This window comes from Anastrepha ludens, chromosome 5 (genome assembly GCF_028408465.1).
Source record: "Anastrepha ludens isolate Willacy chromosome 5, idAnaLude1.1, whole genome shotgun sequence".
Taxonomy (NCBI): domain Eukaryota; kingdom Metazoa; phylum Arthropoda; class Insecta; order Diptera; family Tephritidae; genus Anastrepha; species Anastrepha ludens.
The window spans coordinates 95,550,868-95,574,306 of NC_071501.1; the positions used below are offsets into that span (position 1 = coordinate 95,550,868).

Sequence of the window (23,439 nt, forward strand, 5' to 3'; positions counted from 1 at the left end):
AGTCCTCGTTTACCAATTCCCCCAATTCCGCGTCCTCGAACTTTTTGGGCTGGTCAAGACGCTCCTTGTCTTCGGTGTGAAAATCACCACTTTTGAATCGTCGAAACCAGTACTCACATGTTGAAATCGACGGAGTATGGTCTGGGTAGGCCTCCTGCAGCAATTCACGGGCTTGGGCTGTATTTTTTTTCAAATTGAAGCAGAAAAGCAAAGCTTCCCGCAAATTGCGTTTCGACGGCACGAAAGTTGACATACTCGGAGCACGAAAACACTGCGTTGTTTATACTTCAGCGAAATGACAGATACTGATAAACAAAGCCTAGGGATGAGGCTTTGTCATGAATATATATTCAGTATTGCCAACGCGATAAAGTGATAAATAGCGCCATCTGTGTGCCACCTTTAAAACTAATTCAACCTCCAATAAAAATTGATTTTCAAGCCTACAAGTATATAATAAGAAGCTGAGTGAAAAAATTTTGAAGGAAATTAGAGTACTTTAAAGTGAAATATCTTCGGTTATATACCATTTTTCTAAACTCTTTTATTTTAGGATAAAATACTCGTATACTTAAAAACATCTTCTGTGAGGAGACTTATATAATTTTTTTAAATTTTTTTATTTAAAAGTGTCTTCCAAAAATTACAAAAAAGTTAAAAAGTACATAATTTTTCCCCAAAAAATTTGTATTTTCAAAGCATATTATATTGTAAAAAAGGTAAACAAATTTTGTTAAAATGTTAAGAAAAACCGAAGATATTTGAATTGAAAAAACTCTACGAAAATTTTCAATAATTAATAGGACTATGAATAAGTTCGTGCGGTTTTTTTTCGAAATTTGAAACTTTATTGACGTAAAATGGTTACAAATTTAATATTCAAAATATTGTCCATCGCTTACTACTACTTTTTCCCATCTTTCTGGCAATTCACGGATTCCCTTTGTGAAAAATTCTGTCGGTTTTGCCGCAATCCACGAATCGATCCATTTTTTGACTTCATCGTAATTACGGAAGTGCTGGTCAGCCAGGCCATGTTGCATCGATCGGAAGAGATAGTAATCGGATGGCGCAAGGTCTGGACTATACGGCGGGAGGGGTAGGACATCCCATTTGAGCGTTTCTAAGTATGTTTTGACCACTTGTGCAACATGTGGCCGAGCATTGTCATGTTGCAAAATAACTTTGTCGTGTCTATCGGCGTATTGCGGCCGTTTTTCTCGCAGTGCTCGGCTCAAACGCATCAATTGTCGTCGGTAGACATCCCCCGTAATCGTTTCATTCGGTTTCAGTAGCTCATAATACACAACACCCAGCTGGTCCCACCAGATACACAGCATAACCTTCAGGCCATGAATATTCTGCGCCGACGTCGATGTTGAAGCATGGCCAGGGTATCCATACGTTGCCCGACGTTTTGGATTGTCGTAATGGACCCACTTTTCATCGCCAGTCACAATTCGATGCAAAAAACCCTTTCTTTTGTGCCGTTGAAGCAGTTGTTCGCATGCCATAAAACGGCGTTCAACGTCTCTTGGCTTCAATTCATACGGCACCCAATGGCCTACCTTTCGGATCATTCCCATGGCTTTTAAACGTTTGGAAATGGTTGATTGATCAACTCCCAAAGTTTTTGCAACCTCTTCTTGCGTTTGAGCCGGATCTTGATCGAGCAATTCCTCCAATTCGGTATCCATGAACTTTGGCGGCGCACCCTCGCGTTCTTCGTCTTCCAAGCCAAAATCACCACTTTTAAAGCGTGCAAACCACTTCTGGCACGTTCGCTCAGATAGAGCATGCTCACCATAAACTTCCACCAAGATACGATGACTTTCGGCTGCTTTTTTCTTCATATTAAAATAATGAAGAAGAATTCCCCGCAAAAACACATTATTTGGCACGAAATTCGACATTTTCAAGTGTGGTAAAAATATTGTTGTTTACGCTTCAAATAAAAAACTTATACTGACGTTTGTGCCTTACGACAGTAGCTCTCCAATGAATGTTTGGAAATGTGGATCGATGGAATAATAATCAAGTTACGCCATCTGTTGTAAAACCGCACGAACTTATAAATAGACCTATTAATATAATTTCTTTTTCCATTTTTCCAGTTTACATATTTCTTTCAAAATATTACTTTAAGGAATAATTTCGTAGCGTTTTACCGAAGACTTTTAAGTTCATCAATTACATATTCGCCGTTGCTGTTCACAACCTCTCGAACAATTTGTTAATGCCGTTCCACCAAAAATCGCCTGGTCTGGTGTCAAAGAAGTTTAAAGACCTCTTTCTCATCGTGGGTAACGCTCTTCATATAGTTTGTCAGCGAGCGGAAAAGATGGTAGTCGATTGTTGCAAGGTCCGAAGAATACGGCGGATGCCGAAGGACCTCCCATTCGAGCTCTTCGAATATAGATTTGACAACTGGTACAACATGGGGCCTGACGTTGCCGTGAAGGAGTATGGTTTGACCATGTCGATCAGGTATTTTCAGTCGAATAGCCTCTTTCGCCCGATGTAGCTGGGCTATATAGAGCTCCTTGTTGACCGTGGCATACTTTTCACGAACTTCCCAGTACACCATGCCCACCCAGCCCCACCAAACACATATCACGATCTTCCTTTGATAAAGATCCGCCTCGACTCTCGGCTTCGGCGTACATCCTAGAGCCAACTACTCCTTTCTTTGCTCCGTATTGATGTATAGGCACCATTTTTCATCTCCCGTGACGATTTGGTACAAAAAGCACTGTTTATGACCACGTATTGCTCGATGGCGGGCGAAATGCTGAGAAACAATTTGAAGGCGACCTTCTTTGTTTTTTTTTTTTTTTCGTTGAGCTCATGAGACACCCAGGCTCCCAACGGTGACTGAGAATCGTTTTATAATCTCTTTTTATTTTTTTCGCCTATTCACGACTGGTTTGGCTACCGTTCTCCTTCAAAACTGATTTAAGATGTTCTTCATCGATTTCAAAAGGCCTTCCGCGGCGGGAATCGATGTCAAAGTTGCTATTTTTGAACTTTGCAAACCATTTCCGTTCTGTAGACTCGCCTATGACACCTTCTCCAAACACGTCGCAAATGTCCCGGGCTGCTTCCATAGCTTTTTGACCTCGCTGAAAAGCAGCGAAGAGCTGGTGTCGAAAATGTTAATTTTTGCCTCCTGGGTATTCCATTTCTAAAGCTCAAAACTAACAAAAACTTAAATAACTCAAAAATACAATCAACATACAATAGCTATGTAGAGCAGAAAGAGTTTTATCGAATGAGTACTTACCCTTTGCCAAACAGCAAACGAAACGTTGTACGTTGAACTTATTCCCCAACCAAATACTTATAAAACTTGACATGGAAGCGCTCATAACATATGTATATGTATATATATGAGTTATGAGAAGAGCGGAGGCTGAGGTATGTACTCAACATTATTTATGTTTCAAAACTCTCTATGAAGGCAAACTTAGCTATGAAAGCTTACTAAAGTGGTGGCTCAACAGAATTTGGTATCGAGGAGGATAATGATGAGCGTCCAACTTTGGTGTTTATTATAGTTTTCATTTTATGAGTCAAATGACTACTTTTTTAGTGCAACTCTGGTAAAATACAAGCTTAGCTTAAGGCCACTCCAGCTTTATATTTAAATTAATGTATTTAATAGTTAACTTTAAAAGCAATTGACAATAAAGAAACGAAAAATTAATCCATTTAAGACCAAAAAAGTTAATCCCTTCACGACATATTTCAAAATGCCATAAATCTTGTTCGCCCTCTCAGGCAAATTTCCAATGAGCCACCTTTATTGTACCACGACTACCATGAAAAAAGCGCTCTTAATTATTCAAACAACAAATTCCTCCAGATCCCAATTGAATAATTGGAATAAGGGCATTGAAGTTGAGAGAGGTTATTGTGCAGAACAAACTAATTTAATTTAAAAATTATTATTAAATTATTTTGGCTTTGAGTACTTTTCAATCAAGCAAAATGCTTGAACGCGAGGACAGCTGAAACGCGGTAAAGAAATACATCGAGAACGTACTACGGAAAAAGAAGATTGACTTCGACACAGTGCAACAAAGCGAAGCCGCACAGATAGAGACACAAGAAGACGCACCTATAGCATGAAAGCTGGCTGCAAATATGTTGGACCCAGACGTGGGGGAATAGAATTGGTCCTTTATGGATGTAATATAGAAAGTAGTTCCGAGAAGGGTGTCTCCCCAGAAGGAGAGGAGGGATAGTTTTAGTGGCCACACCACACGACGCAGTAGACGACGGCCGCTGTAAGTGCGAAGGCATTTTATATCCTACCTCACACACCAAACAAAAAAAAAAAACCAGCTACATGACTGGTTGGGATTCCAAATGCCAACAGCTAAAGCAATTGAAGTTAGCAATTCTATTGGAACGACCTGAATTGCACATTTTAGATGTATTTACCATTTAATTTGGGCCTCAGGACCTAAGAAAAATATTTTATGCGGCCTTTGATTAACTCTTTTGGTGGAGTATATTTTAATCCTATAACTAAAGTACATTTCAACTAATTTTTACTTCAAACAAATGTAGAAGCTCATACCGATGGCATATTTAGTCTGTTCAGAAAATAGCAAAAATCACAGATTTAATTAATAAAATTCATTAAAATAAACTTGAAACAAAAAATTCTTTTCTTTCTCTTTCTTTCTTCCTGCTTTTTTAACTAATTTTTTGGACTACCCAACATTTTCCTCGCCTACTGCTTGCAAATCATGAAGTATCGATTACAAACTTTAAGTTTTATCAAAAAAATGGAAAAAAAATGTATTTTAGTTCACAACAATGCAGCTTCATGTACTCCAAGTACGCTTCTGAGTAAACGAATTTCATTGAATTAATTTAATGCTTAATTCTTATTCAAATTCTCCCCCTATTTAAGCGCAGGCTACGATACGACCGGCATAATTTTAATCAATAAGCACAAAAGTACTCATTGATATAAAGAGAAAAACTTTTATAGTATATTTTCAATAAACTACCCGCAAAAACGTAAATGAGCAAAACTTTTGTCATTCAACCGCATTGGCTACGAACGACAAGGCAGCAAACGCTGAGGCAGCAGATGAGAGTGGAGTAATAAATATGTATGTACGAGTATGCATGTGCGGGTACGTGTGACTAAAGTGAATTGTGGGAATTGCAGCAGCTTTTATGTCATTAGATGGTGTTGGTCATTAGTGGTCCATTTTCACATTCACACCCATGTGGCAAGAAAACTTATACGCATAAACATGTGCATGCATGCATACTCGTACAGCTTGACCGCTGTGCACTCGACGCTGGCATTCGCTTATGTGACAGTCACCGACAGAGACCGAAGCACATTTTATGGTCGGTTAAAAATTAATTACTAAGTTTGAGAATTTGGGAAGTGCGAAAATGTAAGCTACTGTCCTCGAGTGCTGCAGATTAGAAAATATATGCCTCCATAAAACTCCTCGCAATAATTTAGGTAGATCTTCCTAATGAAAAAGTGCAATAAGTGTAGAATTTGTGTCGTTAAATATGAATGTTCAAAATCTCTTTATTCATTATTTAACATAAGTCCTTCGCATATTGTTGGAAATGGATTTTTTATGAAGAAATACGAGACTGCAAGGGTGAGCGCAAACAATCTTGCTAAAAGCTAGGCTGTTTATCCTACTCATTATATAATATTTTTGGTTTTTTTGTACAACGTACATTTAGGGTTTATGAGAAGACTTTTTGTGGCAAATTTACGAACGATGATATCTATTGCCAGCTTTGATAAATATTATTAAAATAAAAAACGATTAGATGTGCAACTAAGTTTTCGCTGCTGAAAATACAAACTGTACTGCAAATACAGCTTTAGTCTGAAAAAATGGTTACAAGTGAATCATTGAAAGTATTACCCATGGCTGGCTACAACTTTTTCCCATCTTTCTGGTAGATCTCGTATACCGTCGCGGTAAAACTGCTCATCTTTTGAGGCTATCCACGGATCAAGTCATTTTTTGATATCTTCATACGAATAGAACTGTTGGTCAGCTAGGCCATGTGCCATCGATCGGAACAGGGGATAATCGGATGGCGCAATATCTGAAGAATATCGCGGGTGGGGTAGGATTTCCCATTTCAGTGCTTCCAGGTAGGTTTTAACGGGCTTGGCAACGTGAGGCCGAGCGTTGTCATAAATCACTTCCTTTTTTGCCGCTGGAGCAGTTGTTCACAGGCGAAAATACGACGTTCAACATCCCTTGATTTTAACTCATAAGGAACCCAAGTCCCCTGTTTCTGAATCATTCCCAAAGCACGTAATCGCTTGGAAATGCATTTGCGGGTAACTCCTAATACCGAAGCAAGCTCTTCTTGCGTTTGACACGGATCCCCATTCAGCACTGCCTCCAATTCTGCGTCTTCGGTCGTCAACATTAAAATCACCGTCTTTGAAGCAACGGAACCAATCGCGGCTCGTTGTTTTACTTAAAGCAGCATCTCCATAAACTTTATGTAGCTCTCGATGCGTTTCAGCCGCCGTTTTTTTCGAATGAAAGAGGAAAATCAACACTTCCCGCGAATGACGACTATTCGGCACAAAATCAGACATTTTCACAAAACCAAAAGTATATGATACCAAAACAAAATCACTAATGTGTCGAAGCAGTTTGTTTACCATATGTCTAAGCTTGGTTTATGACGTTTAGGTTAAGTTAGAATCGACTAGCTCACACTACTGGCGGGAACTTAGTTGCGCAGCTAATTTTTTTTTTATGTATTTACTGTGAAGTAAAATAATTTTGAAGTAATTGCACATTATTTATGTAATACAAATTTATTCAGCTGGAAGCTTTACTTTCCAAAGCCTTTCAGTTTCGAACAGTTGCTGATGGTCTCAGACGCTAGATAATGCAAGTCTCAAATGATATTCTCTGTAAGGAGTAATACCTACCTAGAGTTTTGGAAAAAAAATTGATTTGCTTGGTTTAAACAATAGTAAATAGAAATAATATTCAATACTGACTTAGTGCAATTCCCGACTTTTACACTGCATCTCGAAGCTGCTCGTAAAACATTAAAGGCCCATACTGGCCCATTGCAGATGTACTTTGTTTGTCTTCCTTGATTTACTTTACTTTGAAAACTTCTATGACCAAATCGCAGTTCTAAACAGTGTCAGAATAATAAGAGAAATCAAAAGAACGAGTGAAATTGAAATGTCAGAGGTGGAAAAAGCACTGTGAAATGGAGCTTTGAGCTATTAGAAACTTTAAATTGCTTCAACCGAGAGAAACAAAGCCTTCATTTGGCCAACTTTCTAAAAAAAAAAAAAATTTTTTTATTCTTTTTTCATAACTTTAGAAGCAAAGAAAGCGTGCATTATGCCAGCAACTTAACCCTTTCACTACCATGGGGATCATGCATAGCATGAGAAATTTAAAAAAAAAAACATCAAAACGTCAAAATCATATTTCAATATTTAGGTAGCTTTTAGTAAAGAATGATAAATAACCAAGTCTGCTATTTAGCTCTGATGGAAGAGAAATTTGTGAGAGGAACTTTGGCTGTCACGTCACTTGGGTACTCGGCAGCCGAATTCTGCTTCGAGTTCTCAATGCATTCCACATGCATTCACACACTCGTTCAATCAATCGTTGCTCAGACGGCAACGAAGTGTCATTGGTTGATTTTTTTCGTATATTACCAACACAATCTTATAGGCAGCCGAATTCTGCACGATCGTTTCACAAATATTCATACACTTGTCCAAACAGTCGTTGCTCAGGCGGCAACGAAGTGTCATTGGTTGATTTTTTCTTCGTATATCACCAACACAATCTCAGTTTTTTTGTAAACCCACCATCAGCTGATTCTGTCAAATTCGCTCAGAGCTGAATAACTGTCTGTTAAAAATCTCACCTCTCAAATATTTTCGGCAGGGATTTAAAATATTTCTGCTGATTTAAGAGAATTCAGTGAGTTTATTATTTCCCATTGCAATCAGTTGTCAAAATTTTGTGCGCCTACAAGTGTTCTCTGGTTTATCAGTGTATACAAGTGTTTCCTTTTCTTAAAGTTAGTTTGTGTAAAAATACAAATATTTTATATTACAACTTGCAACAAAACTCAACTTTTTTTTTGTTATCCCGAAAAGTGTTCCTATGCATGTTAAACTATAGATTTTAGTTAGCAATGCTGCCTGCTACGTGCGACAAAAATCGGGAACAATTTTATATGCACACGAAGTCATAGACAAGCTGGTACAAAGTGACGCAAAATTAATTATCTAATAACATTTTTACTATTACTATTATCCTCGTTTGTTTGTCATCAGCTGCTTAGTTCCTAAGTCTCAAATATAATTGACGAACGACTCCATTTGCAAAAGTTATAATTCTTTTGATAGGGTGATTAATTTTGTGCCACCCAGTAGTAGTGCTGCAAACCCAGTTTTTCATTTTCTCATCAATTTAATTTGTAAAATTCAGCTTAGTTCTCGCCTCGCCAAATATAATTTGTTTTATAATATCTATTGTCTATACTATAATTCATATCAAGAAATTTCAAAACATTTTTTTACGATTTTATAAATCATTTCGTTCATTCCATATTTCACACCTGCACACAGTGGGCATATTTTGACAATTTTTTTTTCAAAAATAGCCAGGATCCCATTGTTGACCAATTTTAATAATTTTCATATGAAAATGCTCGTGAATGATTTTAAAAAAGATTTTCCAAGCCCGAATTTCAATTTTTTTTTTCATCATGTCAAACATACCCTTGAATGGGGGTATATTTGTGAAAAATTCGTAAAAACTTTAAAAATAAAAAAATGCGTGTATTCAAATTCAGTTTGGCATCTTTTTATTGCAGTTATAATCAATGGTAATAATATACATATCGGCATTTGGTCGAAAATCTGGTTGGGAATATTTTTTTGGTTTTTTTCAGTGGCAACACTGGGTCATGAGGAAGTAGTTATCAGCATTATTTAACCTTAATTCCGACTCTCGCCTCTTCGTGGTCTACCCTGATAACCTGAGCAACCAAAACTAAAGATGAGATAGCCAATACGCATGGAAGGCATGATTAGGACTAACGGGAGGGAGAGCTTCCACATACACAATGTAAAGACCTCACGAAGTTTGCAGCGTCTGTCTCCAAGACAGCGACTGCAAAAGGTGTCTACTCTGCAGGTTAGAAGTAGCCCCATGTTATAGATTATCTAGTTATCTTACCAGTGGACCTCACCAGATCTTCTTTAGGTTTGCAACTTATGGTCGTACTCCGCGTTTTTCGAGCTACAGATATAAAAAACGTGAGTTTGAGCCCGCGAGGAATACAGTCTCAAAATGATGCCCACAGAAATGTAGGAAATCCACCTACTACGGATTTGAATACTCGTCGGATTTGGCGGTGCAGCATTTGTGTTTATATAAAAATAGTTCAACACCTGAAACCTTGTGGCGCTATGCTGCATTCGGGGCAAAGGATATTGAGCCGCTTATAAGATTAACAACAATCTGGCAAATGGTCTTTATTTAAGCAACGCATTGAAATCATTAAAATTCACTATAAAAATGGTGAAAATTTGGCAGAGACGGTTCGTAAAACTCGAACATTTTTGGGTCATCGTGAAGCAATACAGAAATTGGTGAAAAAATTCGAGCTCTTGGGACAGGTTAGTGATGTGAATAATAAAACCCGTGCACGTCGCTCAAGAATAGCCGAAAATATTGCTACTGTAGCCGAAAGTGTTGGAGAAACCCACAGGGTTGTCCATTCCTCGTCGTTTTTTGGAATTAGGCACAAACGTCATTATTCCATATTTTGCATAAAGATTTGGGTCTTAAGGCTTATAATGTCCAGCTAACTCAAGAATTCAAGCCGGCTGAACATCAAAAACGTCGTGTCTTTGCTGATTGGGTAGCTGAAATGCATGAAAATGATCCGGAATTCCATCGAAAAATCATCTTAAGTGATGAGGCCCATTTCAAACTTGTCGGATCTGGATCTGGATCTATCCTCAACGAGTGACGGTTTGGTGCGGTTTATGGTCCGGAGGAGTTATTGGACTTTACTTTTTCGAAAATGAAGCTGGAGCAATAGTTACGGTGAACGGATTGCGCTATCGAGAGATGATTAACGATTTTGTATGGCCGAAGTTGGACTGTATTGATCTGGACAACGTTTATTTTCACCAAGACGGCGCTACGTGCCACACAAGCAACGAAACCTCTTTTACCAAAATAACACCTCTTATTGGAAAACCCTTTATTTGCAGTATCTCATTAGAAAAAAATGTTTATCAATTTTCACTCGGGCAGGCATATTTAGGTAAATAGAAAACTTTTTAGCAATTTTCCTCGATCAACTGATTTTGATTTTTTGAGGTAAGACGTCTTGCCAGCAAAAGAGTGATATTATTTTCTGTAAATTCATTTTGAATGGATTGTAATTGATTGCAATTAAGTACTTTACAATTTCAAAAGCGATAAATTTGCATTTCCCCTACTTTCGGCCTGAACAACAGAGATTGTGGTTCTCGCTCTTAATCTTAAACTTAAGTTAATCAGAAAAGTTAAATTGTTAATTTGCTTCTCCATACAGTAGCATGGACGTAATCTTAAAGTTTGGCACAGCGGTTTACATTGTTTTTGTTTTGTTGTTGCTAAAAAGTTCCTACAAATGCATCTCATTTGCAACTTAATGAAACTTCAAACGAAATATCTTAATTCAAAATAAAACACATAAAATCAACTCAATTAAAGAGCTTTGAAAGGCACTTAATTTATTAGAACACATAGTACGAAGCTGCAATTGAACATCGATGAACAAATTTAGACCAATACGCCTTACATACATACTCCTCCTGCATACATTCAGGCGGCTGACTACATTTTATTGCCCAGATTAATGTTCAGAGTTCACGCTACGTAACTGCCACGGCGGTAGTGGTGACTGTATTTTCTTTCCAAGCAATTGCCAACGGAAGCCAAAGCACTCGAGGTCTGGCTCATGATGATATACTTCATGGCCAAAAAACAAACGACGACTGAACTACTCTCAAAAGTGGCAAGAGCATGGGTGTCCTTTACAACCACCCGGCCCTTCGCTTCTTTAGCAAACAAACGAAAAAAACTCGCACTAAACGGAAATGAAACACTTCCTTCCGCAGCCAGTTGTGGCTGTGGCATAGAGTATGCTGCAATTGCGACCGCTTTTGCCACAGCGGTTACTGCAAGTGCACTCTCAATTCCTGTCACATGCTTTCCCACCCTCCCCGCTCCAGCCCACGCTCTTAACACTATTCGCAGAGTGTCAGCTTAGCACAGCGGGCGGCAAATAGTTAGTTGCTTGCAACTTCACCTCCCGCTATGCAAGTAAGCATTTAGTGTCAAACTGCACTTGACCAGCCAACCAACTAGCCAGTGAACAAACCAACTAAAGTGACCCACCCAACCCGTGTGCTGCATCTTTTATATGGTATTCACTACTTGGTATAATTTGTTTTCTATCTTTTACAACTCACAGTCTGACACTCGCAGCTGGCGCTTCCGTTCTCGCTTGAGCATGCTGCCACTGCTAGCACTGATGTTTGCTCTACCACAATTTTACAACACTTCCGCTTTAGCCACACTTAATTTATGGCTTAGTGGAAAATACCGACAGATCCGCCATTTCCAGAAGCTGGGCAAAGTAGCAAGAAAAGCATTGTGACAATGGAACGCCAATGAATGTCCAAGCCAGCAGGGAGACGAGTCTGTAAAGAAGCTGTTGAAATGTTCTTAAAATATATGTAAAGCTACGCGGCTATATTGACAAATTGTTCGTGGAGACTAGTAATCAACTTACATAAATAGGTACATATGTAGATGAGGCAAGTACAGGGCATTTCAAGTTTCTGTTTCTTTTGTGGCATTACTTTGTATTTTCTGCTGCCGATGGCGTCTCTTCTGACAAATGGTACGGAAAACGGCGATCTTGCACCCTGGCATTAAAAACCAAACTTAAAATCTTCAACACCAGCGTTAAATCGGTCCCCCTATATGGCTCTGAGACCTGGCTTGTATCTGACCACATAAACTGACGTCTTCAATCGTTTGTCAACAATTGCCGCAGAATTATATGCCGTATCTTTTGGTCGAGAACAATCTCCAATATGGAACTTCTTCTGCTTATTAAAAACTGCCCAATTAATTCCGAAATAAAAAGGTGAAAATGGAATTGGATTGGACATACCCTCCGCAGCGAAGACGATAATGCTGCCAAAATGGATTTTCAATGGAGTTCGCAAGGAATTCGACGTAGAGGTCGTTCTCGTCAAACTTGGTTGCGCACAATCTTCCACGAGAGTCCTTCAATCACCACCTGGAACCAAATCCGACACATAGCGGCTGAAAGAAATCGTTGGAAAACTTTTGTTCTGCCCCCTATGTTCCGACTAGAAACGATATATGTAATATGCATTATGATGATATATGATTTTCTTATATAGTTTGTTTATTTTCAATTGAGAATGCCATTTAAATGTATGTATAATTTATTCCTTGATATCACTTACCTAGACTCAAGTTTTCTCTTTAACTTCCGATGTAGTGAAATTACTTTGCATCTCTGATAAAAAACTGTGGATGGTTGCAGATTTCAAGTCTACCAGACAAGCAAAAAAGTAAGAGTTTAGACAACGATGTCGCATTCTGGCAAGAGCGGGGCAGTGACAGAAGTAGTGTTCAACGCTCAACAACCCTTCTTCATTTCGGAGACACCCCCTCATAGGCTGTTTTGTTATCAGCTTTCTACTTTCAGTGAATTCTTCAACCACGGAGTAGCTTTTGATTCGGACTTTACTTTCGTGATTCAGATTTTACTTTCGTGATTCAAATTTTAGCTTTTCTGGGACGTCATTTTAAGGATTTCAAACTAAACTAGAAAAACGCTTAACAACTCTCTAGTTAAGTCAATATCTACGAATAGTTTATGTGTATATATATATATATATATGTTTTCCTTTAACTCCTCATGGAGCATAGGACTTCAACAATCCCAAATCGCTAGCGAGTACGGTTTTGCGCTATAACCCTCAGTTCGCTCCACGAAAAGCTAAGAGTTGCCATTTCGGATTCGGTTGATTATCGTCGGGTTGTACGAAGTCTTCCAACTGAATGTCCTGCTTGTTGGAACAGGCTCGACCTTAACGCTTGTTTAGTCACGTTGAACGTCTTCTTTTCGCAGTGCGTGACCAATCCATTGCCGTTTCCTTCTCTGCACTTCATAGGCAATCTCGAGCATCTCGAGAGCGATCTCCATTGCGGGCATTAAATATTAAAAAGTCTTCTTTAACAGCGTTCGCCTCTGGACAGTTGGTGGCAAACGTCCGATTGCGTTTATGCTATTATGTACAATATTTTTAACAAAAAGCTATGTGACGGTCAGAGGTGGAACAAAATTGTAGGTTCCTCCTTTAATAAAAGAAGATCTTGACCTAGAAACCATTCAAGAATGCAGCACCTTGATCAAAAAGGTTCAGTAACAATCACCAGTTGACGCCCTTGTGGACTATTAGTTGGACATTATGAGACGTTTACGTAGAGCAATTCGCTAAAAAAGAATAGGCTTGTGGGAAAACAACTTGTGGATTTTACACTACGTCGCACAGTGCTATCACTAACAGTGAAGTTTTGACCAAGAATGAAACGAATGCCATCCACAGTCACCTGATATGGCTCCCTGTAAGTTTTCTATTTAATCGAGTCAAAAACCCACTACGGGGAAACACTTCGGCGTTGCAACAGCCGAAATGAAGTAATGGAAAAATCCAAGATGGCTCTGATGGCTATAACGAAAATAGAGTTCCAGAAATGTTTCGAGAACTGCATTAAATGATGGCACGCACGCTGGCGTTGCAGTTGATGGGGATTACAGTGAAGGCGATAATATCATTTTTGAGGGATAAACTTGTATTTTGAAATTTCTGAATATATTCCAGGAACTTTTTGAGCTTTTGAGGTGAGGCATCTAAAATGTTGTAAGAAATTCCTTCTTGGCGTACATTTGAAATCTCCGGCTTCAAGTCTCCAGTTTGTAAGCGTTACGCTCTTGTTATTGTTGTTATTACTATATTGTATTTGACTTATATATTATTAACAATTATTACAATTCTGGCAACACTAGTACCAATCAATAATTCTAAATATATTGTCCAAGTTCAAATTTGATTTAGAGGAGCGTAATGAGAAAACATCTACAAAATTTTAACAAAAAACTAAATGCAATTTTTATGTGCAGCGCTAAAACTCATGAAATTTAGTTTTGATATATTGTAATTGAGTTGTATATTTTAGACGGAAAAATAAGTATTTAAATTTTTGCTACTAAATATTGAGATTGTTAAAATTTGAAAGCTGTAAAAGGTATACTTTGAATTATTTTGCAACCATATAAATTAGTTTACGCGTTCGCGTTTTCTATGCTCCACTGTGCTTTTACTGTATTTTTTGTACTTGCACACGATTTGCTTATCCTCGACATCACCTTCTTCAGCATTTTCGGTGAGTTCCTCCATATCAGGCTGAACCTATGACATACCAGAACCCAATAACTACTAAGATATGATGGCGTTGTTGATACTTACTTTCTCTTTATACGCCGATCCTAATAATTGTACCGATTTCATATCGACACCCTTCTTACCCTTACCATCTTTGGTTCGTCGCTTCTTCAAGAAACGGCGTACACAAAAGAAGAGTATACCAAAGACGACGAGGAATACCAATATGATGATGGCCACTACACCCCATGTGGGCAGGCTGGTCTTCTCGGCAATCACCTCAGTGAGCATTTCGTCAATTTTCTGGTTGGTGGAGATAGCTGTTGTGGTGAGCTCCTCTGCAAAGTGTTAATATTAATTAATTGTACCAGATTGTAGATATGTATGTATGTATGCTTGCAAGTGTAATTGTCTGTCTTACCCTCGGCTTCTGTTGTAGTTTTAGGTGTCCAAGTGGTTGCCTGTGTGAACATTTTTTGACTTTCCGCTTGCTGGTCTTTTAGTTTTTGCGCTAATTCACGGAATACCTCACGCTGCGTGGTTTCCTCTACTTTTTGATTGGCCGCTTCCAGACTGGGCGTCAACTCCTCCGGCAGCTGTTCTTCAGTGTTCGCATTCGCGTTTGGCGGCATTTTCTGTTGCTGAAAGTAGAAAAGATGGAAGAAAGATTTTATTAAATTAAGTGAGCAAGCCCAAGAATATGATGTAGGGTTTTCCCAACTGAGGTGTTATTTTGAGATTCACACATTATTTATTGTTATTATTATTTTTTTTTTTTTTTGTAATACGAGGCATTTCTGTGAAAGCTCCGCAAATAACACAAATATCAGGTCAGTCCATAAGTTCGGGCATATTTTACCCATAATTTCCATTTTCTACGTTTTTTGCATACAAAAAATTTTTCGCGGAATATAACGGAACTATTTATATTTTCTTTGATATATTGTGCATTCAACAAGTGATTTTAATCGCGGATAGAAGCACGTGTTGTTAAAAAATAAAGTGGAATCTTCGAACGTCCGTAAGAGCATGTGGGCAAAAAGAAAGCTGAATTTATTTGTCAAACTTCGCGGGATTAAAATTTCGCTGTAGTTATTTTTTTCATGAGTTGGCAGCACTGTTAATAACATCTGGGCCAACTTTCATGTGAATGTCATTATCAGTAATATATTTACGCTTGTGTTTACCAAACGACCAAGAGTGCATTTTCGATTTTTACAATGTCTGATTTGATTGAGTAGAGAAGTGCCATCAAATTTTGTTTGCGGAATGAAATTTCGGCTGCGGAAACGTTTAGCATGTTGCAGAAGGCATTTGGTGATTCGACCATGTCGCAGAAAAATGTTTATAAGTGGTACAAAGACTTCAAAAAGGGTCGAGAACGTGTTGATGACTTGGAGCGCTCCGGACGACCATCGACGTCAAACAGATGACCAACACGTCAATAAAGTGAAGGAGTTAGTGCTCAAAAATCGCCGGTTGACTGTAAAAGACCTTACTGATATGATCGGAATATCAGAAGGATCTGTGAAAACCATTTTGAAACACCATTTGGGCCTACGAAAAGTCAAATCTCGTTTGGTACCGAAAACTCTCAATTTCTTGGAAAAAGTCGTCGCGTTGATGAGTGTGAAACAATGCTTTCAGACTATCAAGACAAGCTTAAATGCATCATTACGGGAGATGAGACTTCGATTTATGCTTACGACCCTGAAACAACCGACCAATCAAGCGAATATCGTGGTAAAGGCGAGGCCAGACGGAAAAGAGCACGTCAAAGTCGTTCAAAAATAAAGGTCATGATGACATTTTTTTTCGATTTTCGTGGTGTGGTGCACTATGAATTCCTTCCACCTGGCCAAATTGTTAATAAGGAATATTATTTGAGCGTTATGCTTCGTTTACGTGAAGCAATTCATCTAAAAAGACCAGAATTATGGGCCAAAAACTCTTGGTTTTTGAATCACGATAATGCACCGTCTCACACTGCACTCGTTCTTCGTGACCATTTCGCCAAAAATTCCACGCATATCGTTCCGCAACCACCGTATTCGCCTGATTTGGCCCCATGTGACTTCTGGCTATTCCCAAAACTCAAGAGACCACTCCGCGAAACGCGTTTCGAGTCGATTGAGGAGATAAAAGCTGCATCGAAGAAGGTGCTGATGGCTATACCGGAAATGGACCATTTGGCATGTTTCGGGGATTGGAAAAATCGTTAGCATAAGGGTATTTCATCGAGAGGGGATTATTTTGAAGGGGATGCAATTTATTTACAAGAATAAATAAAGATTTTTCATTTTACAACCAAATTCACCTTACTTTTTGCCCACAGTATTTTGTATTTTTTTTTATAAAAGTGGTCGAATTGCAACCAGTACTGCTGCAGAAAAAAACACTATTCACGGAGAGCATATCGTGAGCGTAAGGACTGCGCAAAAGTAGTTTTCAAAATTCTGAAGTGGTAACTGCGATGTGGGGGATGCCCTGCGCGCTGATCGTCCTGAAGTCCTGAGCTCCGACGCCTTGCTCGAACTCATGGAAGCTGAGCCTAATTTGACAGACGATATGATAGCTTAGAGGTTAAATTCATCGCATGGAACAGTTCACAAGCACCTGGTTCAGTCGGGAAAGGTTTCAGAGCTGGGAAAATGGGTTCCGCATAGATTTTCCGTCGCCAACCTTCAGCAGAGAGTGAATGAGTATTCTCAACTGCTGCAACGGCTTGAAAATGAAAGTTTTTTTAGCCGTTTCGTTACTGGTGATGAAAAATGGGTCCTTTGCAATAATCCTGTTCGCAAACGCCAATAGTTAGATAAAGATGAAACACCAGAACCGACCCCTAGAGATGGCCTTCTCCCCAAGAAGATTCACCTGTCTATTTGGTGGGATATGGCCGGTATTGTTTATTATTAACTTCTGGAGCCAAACCAAACGATAACTGCTGATTATTATCCCTATCAGCTATCAAACCTGAATGAGGCACTTAACAAAAATCGACCGTCCTTAGTGAATAGACGCAAAGTTTTGTTTCACCACGACAACGCAAGTCCTCATACGGCAAGGCAAACATTAGGCAAGCTGAACGAGCTCGAATGGGAGCTAATGCCGCATCCACCATACTCTCCGGATATTGCACCTTGTGATTATCATCTTTTCCGTGGACCTCAATCCCATATGAGCAACAATAACTACTCCTCAAGAGGTACGCCTCAAAAGAAGCTATAGAAGCTGTTCCAAGGACAAACAAATTTTTTGAGCAGGGAATTAAAAATTTGCCTAAACGTTGGGAAGACATTGTAAATAATGAAAGAAAGCATATTATTGATTAATAAATACTTTGAACATATTTTTTATTAATTTTAAAACCAGCTTTAAAAAACGCACGAACTTATGGACTGACCTGATATTTTCTGCCCTCACGCTATTTGAGTTATGAATAATCTTACGCCTTCGCAGTTACTAAAATATAGGTAGTTCAATGCAATGCAAGTTGCTGAATTTTCGAAAATAAACATTGAATGTTTCGAACTTTCACAAAAGCAAGATAACGAATTATCTTATCTGGGCAAACTAAAATCTTCTGATAAGCGAAAGTGCGCTAGGTAAGGCATAGTATGCGCTGTATAATGCGCGAAACCTATTGCAGTAATATGTAGATAATTTATTTTTAGTAGTTTTAAACTAAATTGTCTCATGCGGGTCGCGTAGGCTACTTCAATGATTCACACAGCTCAACTGCAACGCAGAATGACTCTTAGTGCGATTCGAACAACGAAGCTGAATGGAGCTAAAAAGTAGATAATTAACTAAGACTACCCAAATACTTTCGAAAAATGGCGAAGTTTTATTAAGAAATTGTATTTTGTTTATAATCTTAATAATACTTATAGTTGATTAGTTCCCATCTAATGAAGTTAGCGATAAATCTTCGAAAAAATGCGATATTCTCAAGTTGAAGAAACTTTCCGTTTTTGGTTCACACTTTTCGCAGTTACGATATTTCTTCAACTGGCAAAGTGCGGGCCACCTAAAGTGTGTCCAATTTATTGTATTTGTTTTTTAAAGAATAACTTCAATCACGCAGACTGCAGGTAAGCAAATATTTTTAAATTTGTCTTTACTTGCTTTGTGAAAAGTGACTCACACTTTGTTTTAGTGAAAAAAAGAAAGCAAATATAACTATTTACATATATATGTACGTATGTATGTTTGTCTATTTGACTCATAATTTTGTGGAGTCAGTTCAATAATTTTGTTTGTTGTTCATTTGGTAATCATATTTGCATGCGTGTGTTAGTGCATGTTTGCCCCCATTGAACAACTTAGTTACACATATCCATTTGGTGTTGATATATTTTAGCCGAATTCAATGATAAACTAAATGCATACGACTACTGAAAACAAAAATACTATAAATGAAATTTACTTAAATCAATTCATATACCTAAGGAAATCGATTGCAAGTGAGCGTGAGTCATGGAGCCAGCAATGCCTTTAGAAAAGAAAGCCTCAGAGTCGTTCATGTGCTGAGCTTTTCAGTGAGAAAAAAACGAAGACACAGAAAGGAACTGCCTCCCTCATTTTAAAGATAACCAAGAGCAAGAAGGATAACTTAAACAGTGGCCAATAATGAAGAAGCCGCTGTCTGATGAAACAAGGAGCGGTGGCCACTTACATTTGAAGTAATGCGAAATATTACACTGAACATCAAAAATGCATTCATTCAACTGCATGCATTCAAAAGCGCTAACATTAATGGGGCGCTAACACTAACGCTGCGAAATATTGGCGGACTATAAGGCAGTAGGAGACGGCTTTCATCGACTGAGTAGCCCTTTCAGACTCAGTAGCCCTTTATGCTACCCCTCTATAAGCCGGAGCCGAAACGTCCAGCATACAATACGCAGCACAGGTACTTCGCCAAAGTGCAATATGGATGGCGTATGGATACAGAACGGTGTCAGAACGCAATAAGCGTTATCGCGGGCAAATTACTAGCTGACATTCAGGCCAAGGAATTGAGCCGTCTCTATAGCAGCCGTGTAACTAAGCTGTCATTAGAAGAAAAAACTGCAGAGTGACTGCATTCAATGGATTAATGGCGAAGCAGATGGGGTTCGTCAACTAATGGTCGCTGGACTCATAGGCTTACCTCAAATATTAGCCAACAAGTAAACAGAAAACGCGAATACATACTACCATCTTGATGGATTTGGAAGAGAAACGTTATAGAGTTAGTGAAAGCATGCCACATATATCACTGGCGCGACGGCTCCATTGATGATGTTTCTAACATTTTGATTTTAACCTCCTTAAAACAAAAAACAAAACTTTAGTATTTCGCAACTGCTTGTCATTGAAACTTCGACTACTGTTCTTAAATTGGATTGACTAATTTTGTATAGAGATGGCGCCGAAAAACGTATTTCAGCTAAAGATGGCTTATAGTACATAATACTCGAGAAACCAACAATTCTCGAATGTGATACTATAGCGCGAAAAGGATGAGATATATCGGCTAGATGTGGCCGGAAGAAATGCGCATCGGCTCAGCCCAACCTAGCTTTTCCAACCAGACTTTCTCTGCCTACGTCTGCTAATGGCATAGCCTGGGTCATAAGAAGTTCCGCTACGCTACTATACCCACTGATCCGTTCATTTTGGGCAGCATGCGTTAAAAGGGCTTATCAAAATAAAATCTTTCACTTGATATGCCTTTTCTATTTCCAAAAGTTAAATTATCACTCCGAGGCCCCCGCCTGCAACTGATCGGAGGCATAAAATATTAGGTTGGGAAATAATGGTAGCGTTTTTACCGAAGACTTATATTTAAATAAAATACAATAATTATGTCAATAAGTTAATCAATTATATACGAGTATTCGCCGTTGCTGTTTACAACCTCTTCCCACCTCTCCGCCAATTTGTTATTGCCGTTCCGCCAAAAATGGGCTGGTCTGGTGTCAAAGATGTTTTTGGGCCAGTTTTAAGGCGAACGAAAAAGGTCGGTCGGTGCAAGGTCCGCAGAATACGGCGGATGCCGAAGGACCTCTCATTCGAGCTCTTGGAGTGCGGCTTTGACGATTTCTGCAACATGGGGCGTTGCGTTGTCGTGAAGAAGTATGAATTTACCATGTTGATTAGGTTTTTTCAGCGGAATGGCCTTACTCACGTGTTGTAGCTGGGCAATATAGAGCTCCTTGTTGACCGTGGCATACTTTTTGACAACTTCCCAGTAAACCCCAATACAATCACTAAAAAGTTTAGCTATTGGCATAGATACAAAAGTTAAATGCAGTTAAAAAAAAAATGGGTGCAAACCCCTCGGGATCCAAACTATTATAATATTATTTTTCAGATTAGCGATTGCGAGCGCGGCATCATCACGGTTAAATGCCTAATGACAACGGGTCAGTTGAATGGTTATTATTTTTCATCATTAAAAGCTTTTTTCTCTTCAAATATTCTCAGCAGCATTCATTTATTGCGCTACATTTTTTCTTTCCACTTACCAGTTGTTTTTTTTTTATAGATATTTTCAAAGTGATTATTACCGTAATTAATACTTTTTCATTAAAATTAAATTATCACTAACACAGCATTACATTTTTTCTGTTTTTCAGCGGAAGTCGTTTAATAAATCCAAATTCTGCTGTACCCTACGAAGTTCAATCTCTGGATTTGAGCTACAATGACATTACTGAACTGGACAATAATTGCTTTCAAGTAAACTACCAAGAAATCACTTTCATATTATATAACCCTTTAACTTAAACATTTATTTTTCAGGGCTATAACCACCTCATCAATATGACCATCGCGCACAATGCCCTACACACCGTCTTCCTAGATGCCTTTGTGCCATTGAAGCGCATTCGCGCTATTGATCTCTCCTACAATCGTCTCGAATTCATCGATCCGCGCATTTTCGAATCGAATCGTAAATTGCACACTCTCAACTTGGAAGGTAATAAGTTCATGACCCTGGCCAATGCGCCGCTCGTACACAGCAAATCACTACGCACACTCAATTTGGCGAATGCACAGATTAATGTACTCCTACCGGAGCACTACAGCAGACTGCCGCAATTACAAGAGCTCGATTTGGCGCGCAATCTCATAATTACGATTGACAAATTTGCTAAGCAGCCGCCGAACCAGCTGCTGAAGCTAAACTTGGAAGAAAATAATTTAAACTGTGATCAAACACTGCAGACAGCCCTTAAGCAGCTGAAGGCGAGAAATGTTCAGATTATTTACAGCAACTGCCCCCTGGCGGACCCAGCAATGAAAAGTGCAATGGCTGTTGAGAAAAAATTGGAACGCATGGAATTAGTAGATGAAACAAGGGCAGGCATGGAAGATGAAGGCGATGTTGGTGATTCACCAGAGAACTTTGACGATGCCATTCGAGGTGGTGATCTCTCTGGCTGGCATTTCCCACTCTCCTCCGATGAAGATGAAGACTACTACACAGACTTCGATGTGGATCAGAACGAGGAAGGTGATGAGTCCTTAATAGCCCACAACTCATCATCAGAACTTATGAACAAAACATGTCGCCTTTGGTGCTATAAGAATGGCTGGAGTAAACCATTTTCGAAAAATGATTTCAACGATGCAATCGATTTCAGCGTGAAACAGTATTCGAACTTCGATTTATTATTCGCTTTAATTTGTGGCATTGCCATTGGCATAGCACTCACTATATTTATTGGTAGCTGTATAATTTGTATTTGGCGTTGTGCTTCTTTAAAAGCAAAACGCGTACAAGTGGAAGATCCCTACAACAACCACTATGCTGCAGTGCGCCAAGCAGCAGCACCATTACCACCACCACGTGCTTCGCGTTCAACAGTAGACGCCATTCGAAGGCCTTCAACGCGAGATCCAGAACCTGAGCCAGAATCAGGGCCCACATCTACCCATGAGCGCTATCCAGTTGTTTTGCCACAACCGCCGCGTCGACGTCAGCGACAGCGCCAGTGCCGTCATTCATCAGTGCAACACGCTGTGGTACGTCATGATCAGTTGGCTGATCCAGGTGGCAATAATTTCATATCACGTCTCTTCGGTAGACCTGCACGTCATCAGTATTATCGCACTATCAATGAGAATACGGCGACTTTGATACGGCGCCTGAGCCGCAGCAATCTTTTCAATAACAGGCTGAGCCAACACTTTGGTGATCGTGATCGTGATCGCAATACAACAAACTCATCGCCGAATGCACCTGATAGTCCAGACGGTGTTAGTGACCTCAACCTGGACGGTGAATTGGGAGGGTTAAGTAGTGCAACAAGAACGCCTCATCGTCGTAGACCAGAGACTCCACCACCATTATATAGTGAAATTGTGTTGAAACAGACTGACTGACAGAAGAACTGACTACTAATAGCTGATATATGTAATGTAAAAAAATATTCCTCATCTTCATCAATATATTATTTGCATAAGGAAGCATGTTTGCCGCTGAAAAGCATGTTTGCCGTAGTTATTGTTGATAAATATGTTGTGGGACTCTCTTCTTTCGAATATCTGCTTCTACAAAGGCGATTTGAGTACTGACGGTGGTGTCTTTCCAAAACAGTTACTTTTTTTTCGCAATTTTCACAAGCCTGACGTCAGATCCCTTACCAATACAAAAAAAACGAACAAAAGAAGCAAAAGGAGGAGAAATTACATGTTTGTGAAAATTCAGTGAGTGGCTGGTAATATTGTGAGTGTGAGATTTAAACCAAGCCAACTAATGAAAACATAGTGCCGCCTTTTAAATTGTTAAAGCACAGATGAATATAAAGCTTACAAATGCAGTTTTTTGCGTTTTTATGCGGAAGATGCCGTGGCTTGAAAGTATGTATTTGTGCGTATTATTT

General features: G+C 39.0%; 2 protein-coding genes across 2 annotated transcripts; one reads left to right on the forward strand and one right to left on the reverse strand.

Moving 5' to 3' along the window:
* Positions 1-14,349: 14,349 nt before the first annotated feature.
* On the reverse strand, positions 14,350-18,005 carry LOC128864397 (synaptotagmin 1-like). Its single transcript, XM_054104032.1, has 4 exons — positions 17,984-18,005; positions 14,982-15,201; positions 14,645-14,898; positions 14,350-14,587 (listed from the first exon to the last, which is right to left on the reverse strand). The coding sequence occupies exons 2-4, from the start codon at positions 15,190-15,192 to the stop codon at positions 14,456-14,458; spliced, it is 597 nt and encodes a 198-aa protein (XP_053960007.1). The 5' UTR covers positions 15,193-15,201; positions 17,984-18,005; the 3' UTR covers positions 14,350-14,455.
* A 334-nt stretch (positions 18,006-18,339) lies between these two features.
* Positions 18,340-23,347, forward strand: LOC128863033 (uncharacterized). Its single transcript, XM_054101928.1, has 3 exons — positions 18,340-18,654; positions 21,187-21,289; positions 21,353-23,347. The coding sequence occupies exons 1-3, from the start codon at positions 18,500-18,502 to the stop codon at positions 22,937-22,939; spliced, it is 1,845 nt and encodes a 614-aa protein (XP_053957903.1). The 5' UTR covers positions 18,340-18,499; the 3' UTR covers positions 22,940-23,347.
* The last annotated feature ends 92 nt before the right edge of the window (positions 23,348-23,439 follow it).

Excerpts from the sequence above, each read along its gene's own strand:
- LOC128864397 (XM_054104032.1), bottom strand. The coding sequence starts at position 15,192 with ATGCCGCCAAACGCGAATGCGAACACTGAAGAACAGCTGCCGGAGGAG. Across the intron at positions 14,899-14,981 it reads AACTACAACAGAAGCCGAGG|AGGAGCTCACCACAACAGCT; the intron begins GTAAGACAGACA and ends AACACTTTGCAG. Across the intron at positions 14,588-14,644 it reads GATCGGCGTATAAAGAGAAA|GTTCAGCCTGATATGGAGGA; the intron begins GTAAGTATCAAC and ends GGTATGTCATAG.
- LOC128863033 (XM_054101928.1), top strand. The coding sequence starts at position 18,500 with ATGCGATATTCTCAAGTTGAAGAAACTTTCCGTTTTTGGTTCACACTT. Across the intron at positions 18,655-21,186 it reads TTCAATCACGCAGACTGCAG|CGGAAGTCGTTTAATAAATC; the intron begins GTAAGCAAATAT and ends TCTGTTTTTCAG. Across the intron at positions 21,290-21,352 it reads TGGACAATAATTGCTTTCAA|GGCTATAACCACCTCATCAA; the intron begins GTAAACTACCAA and ends TTTATTTTTCAG.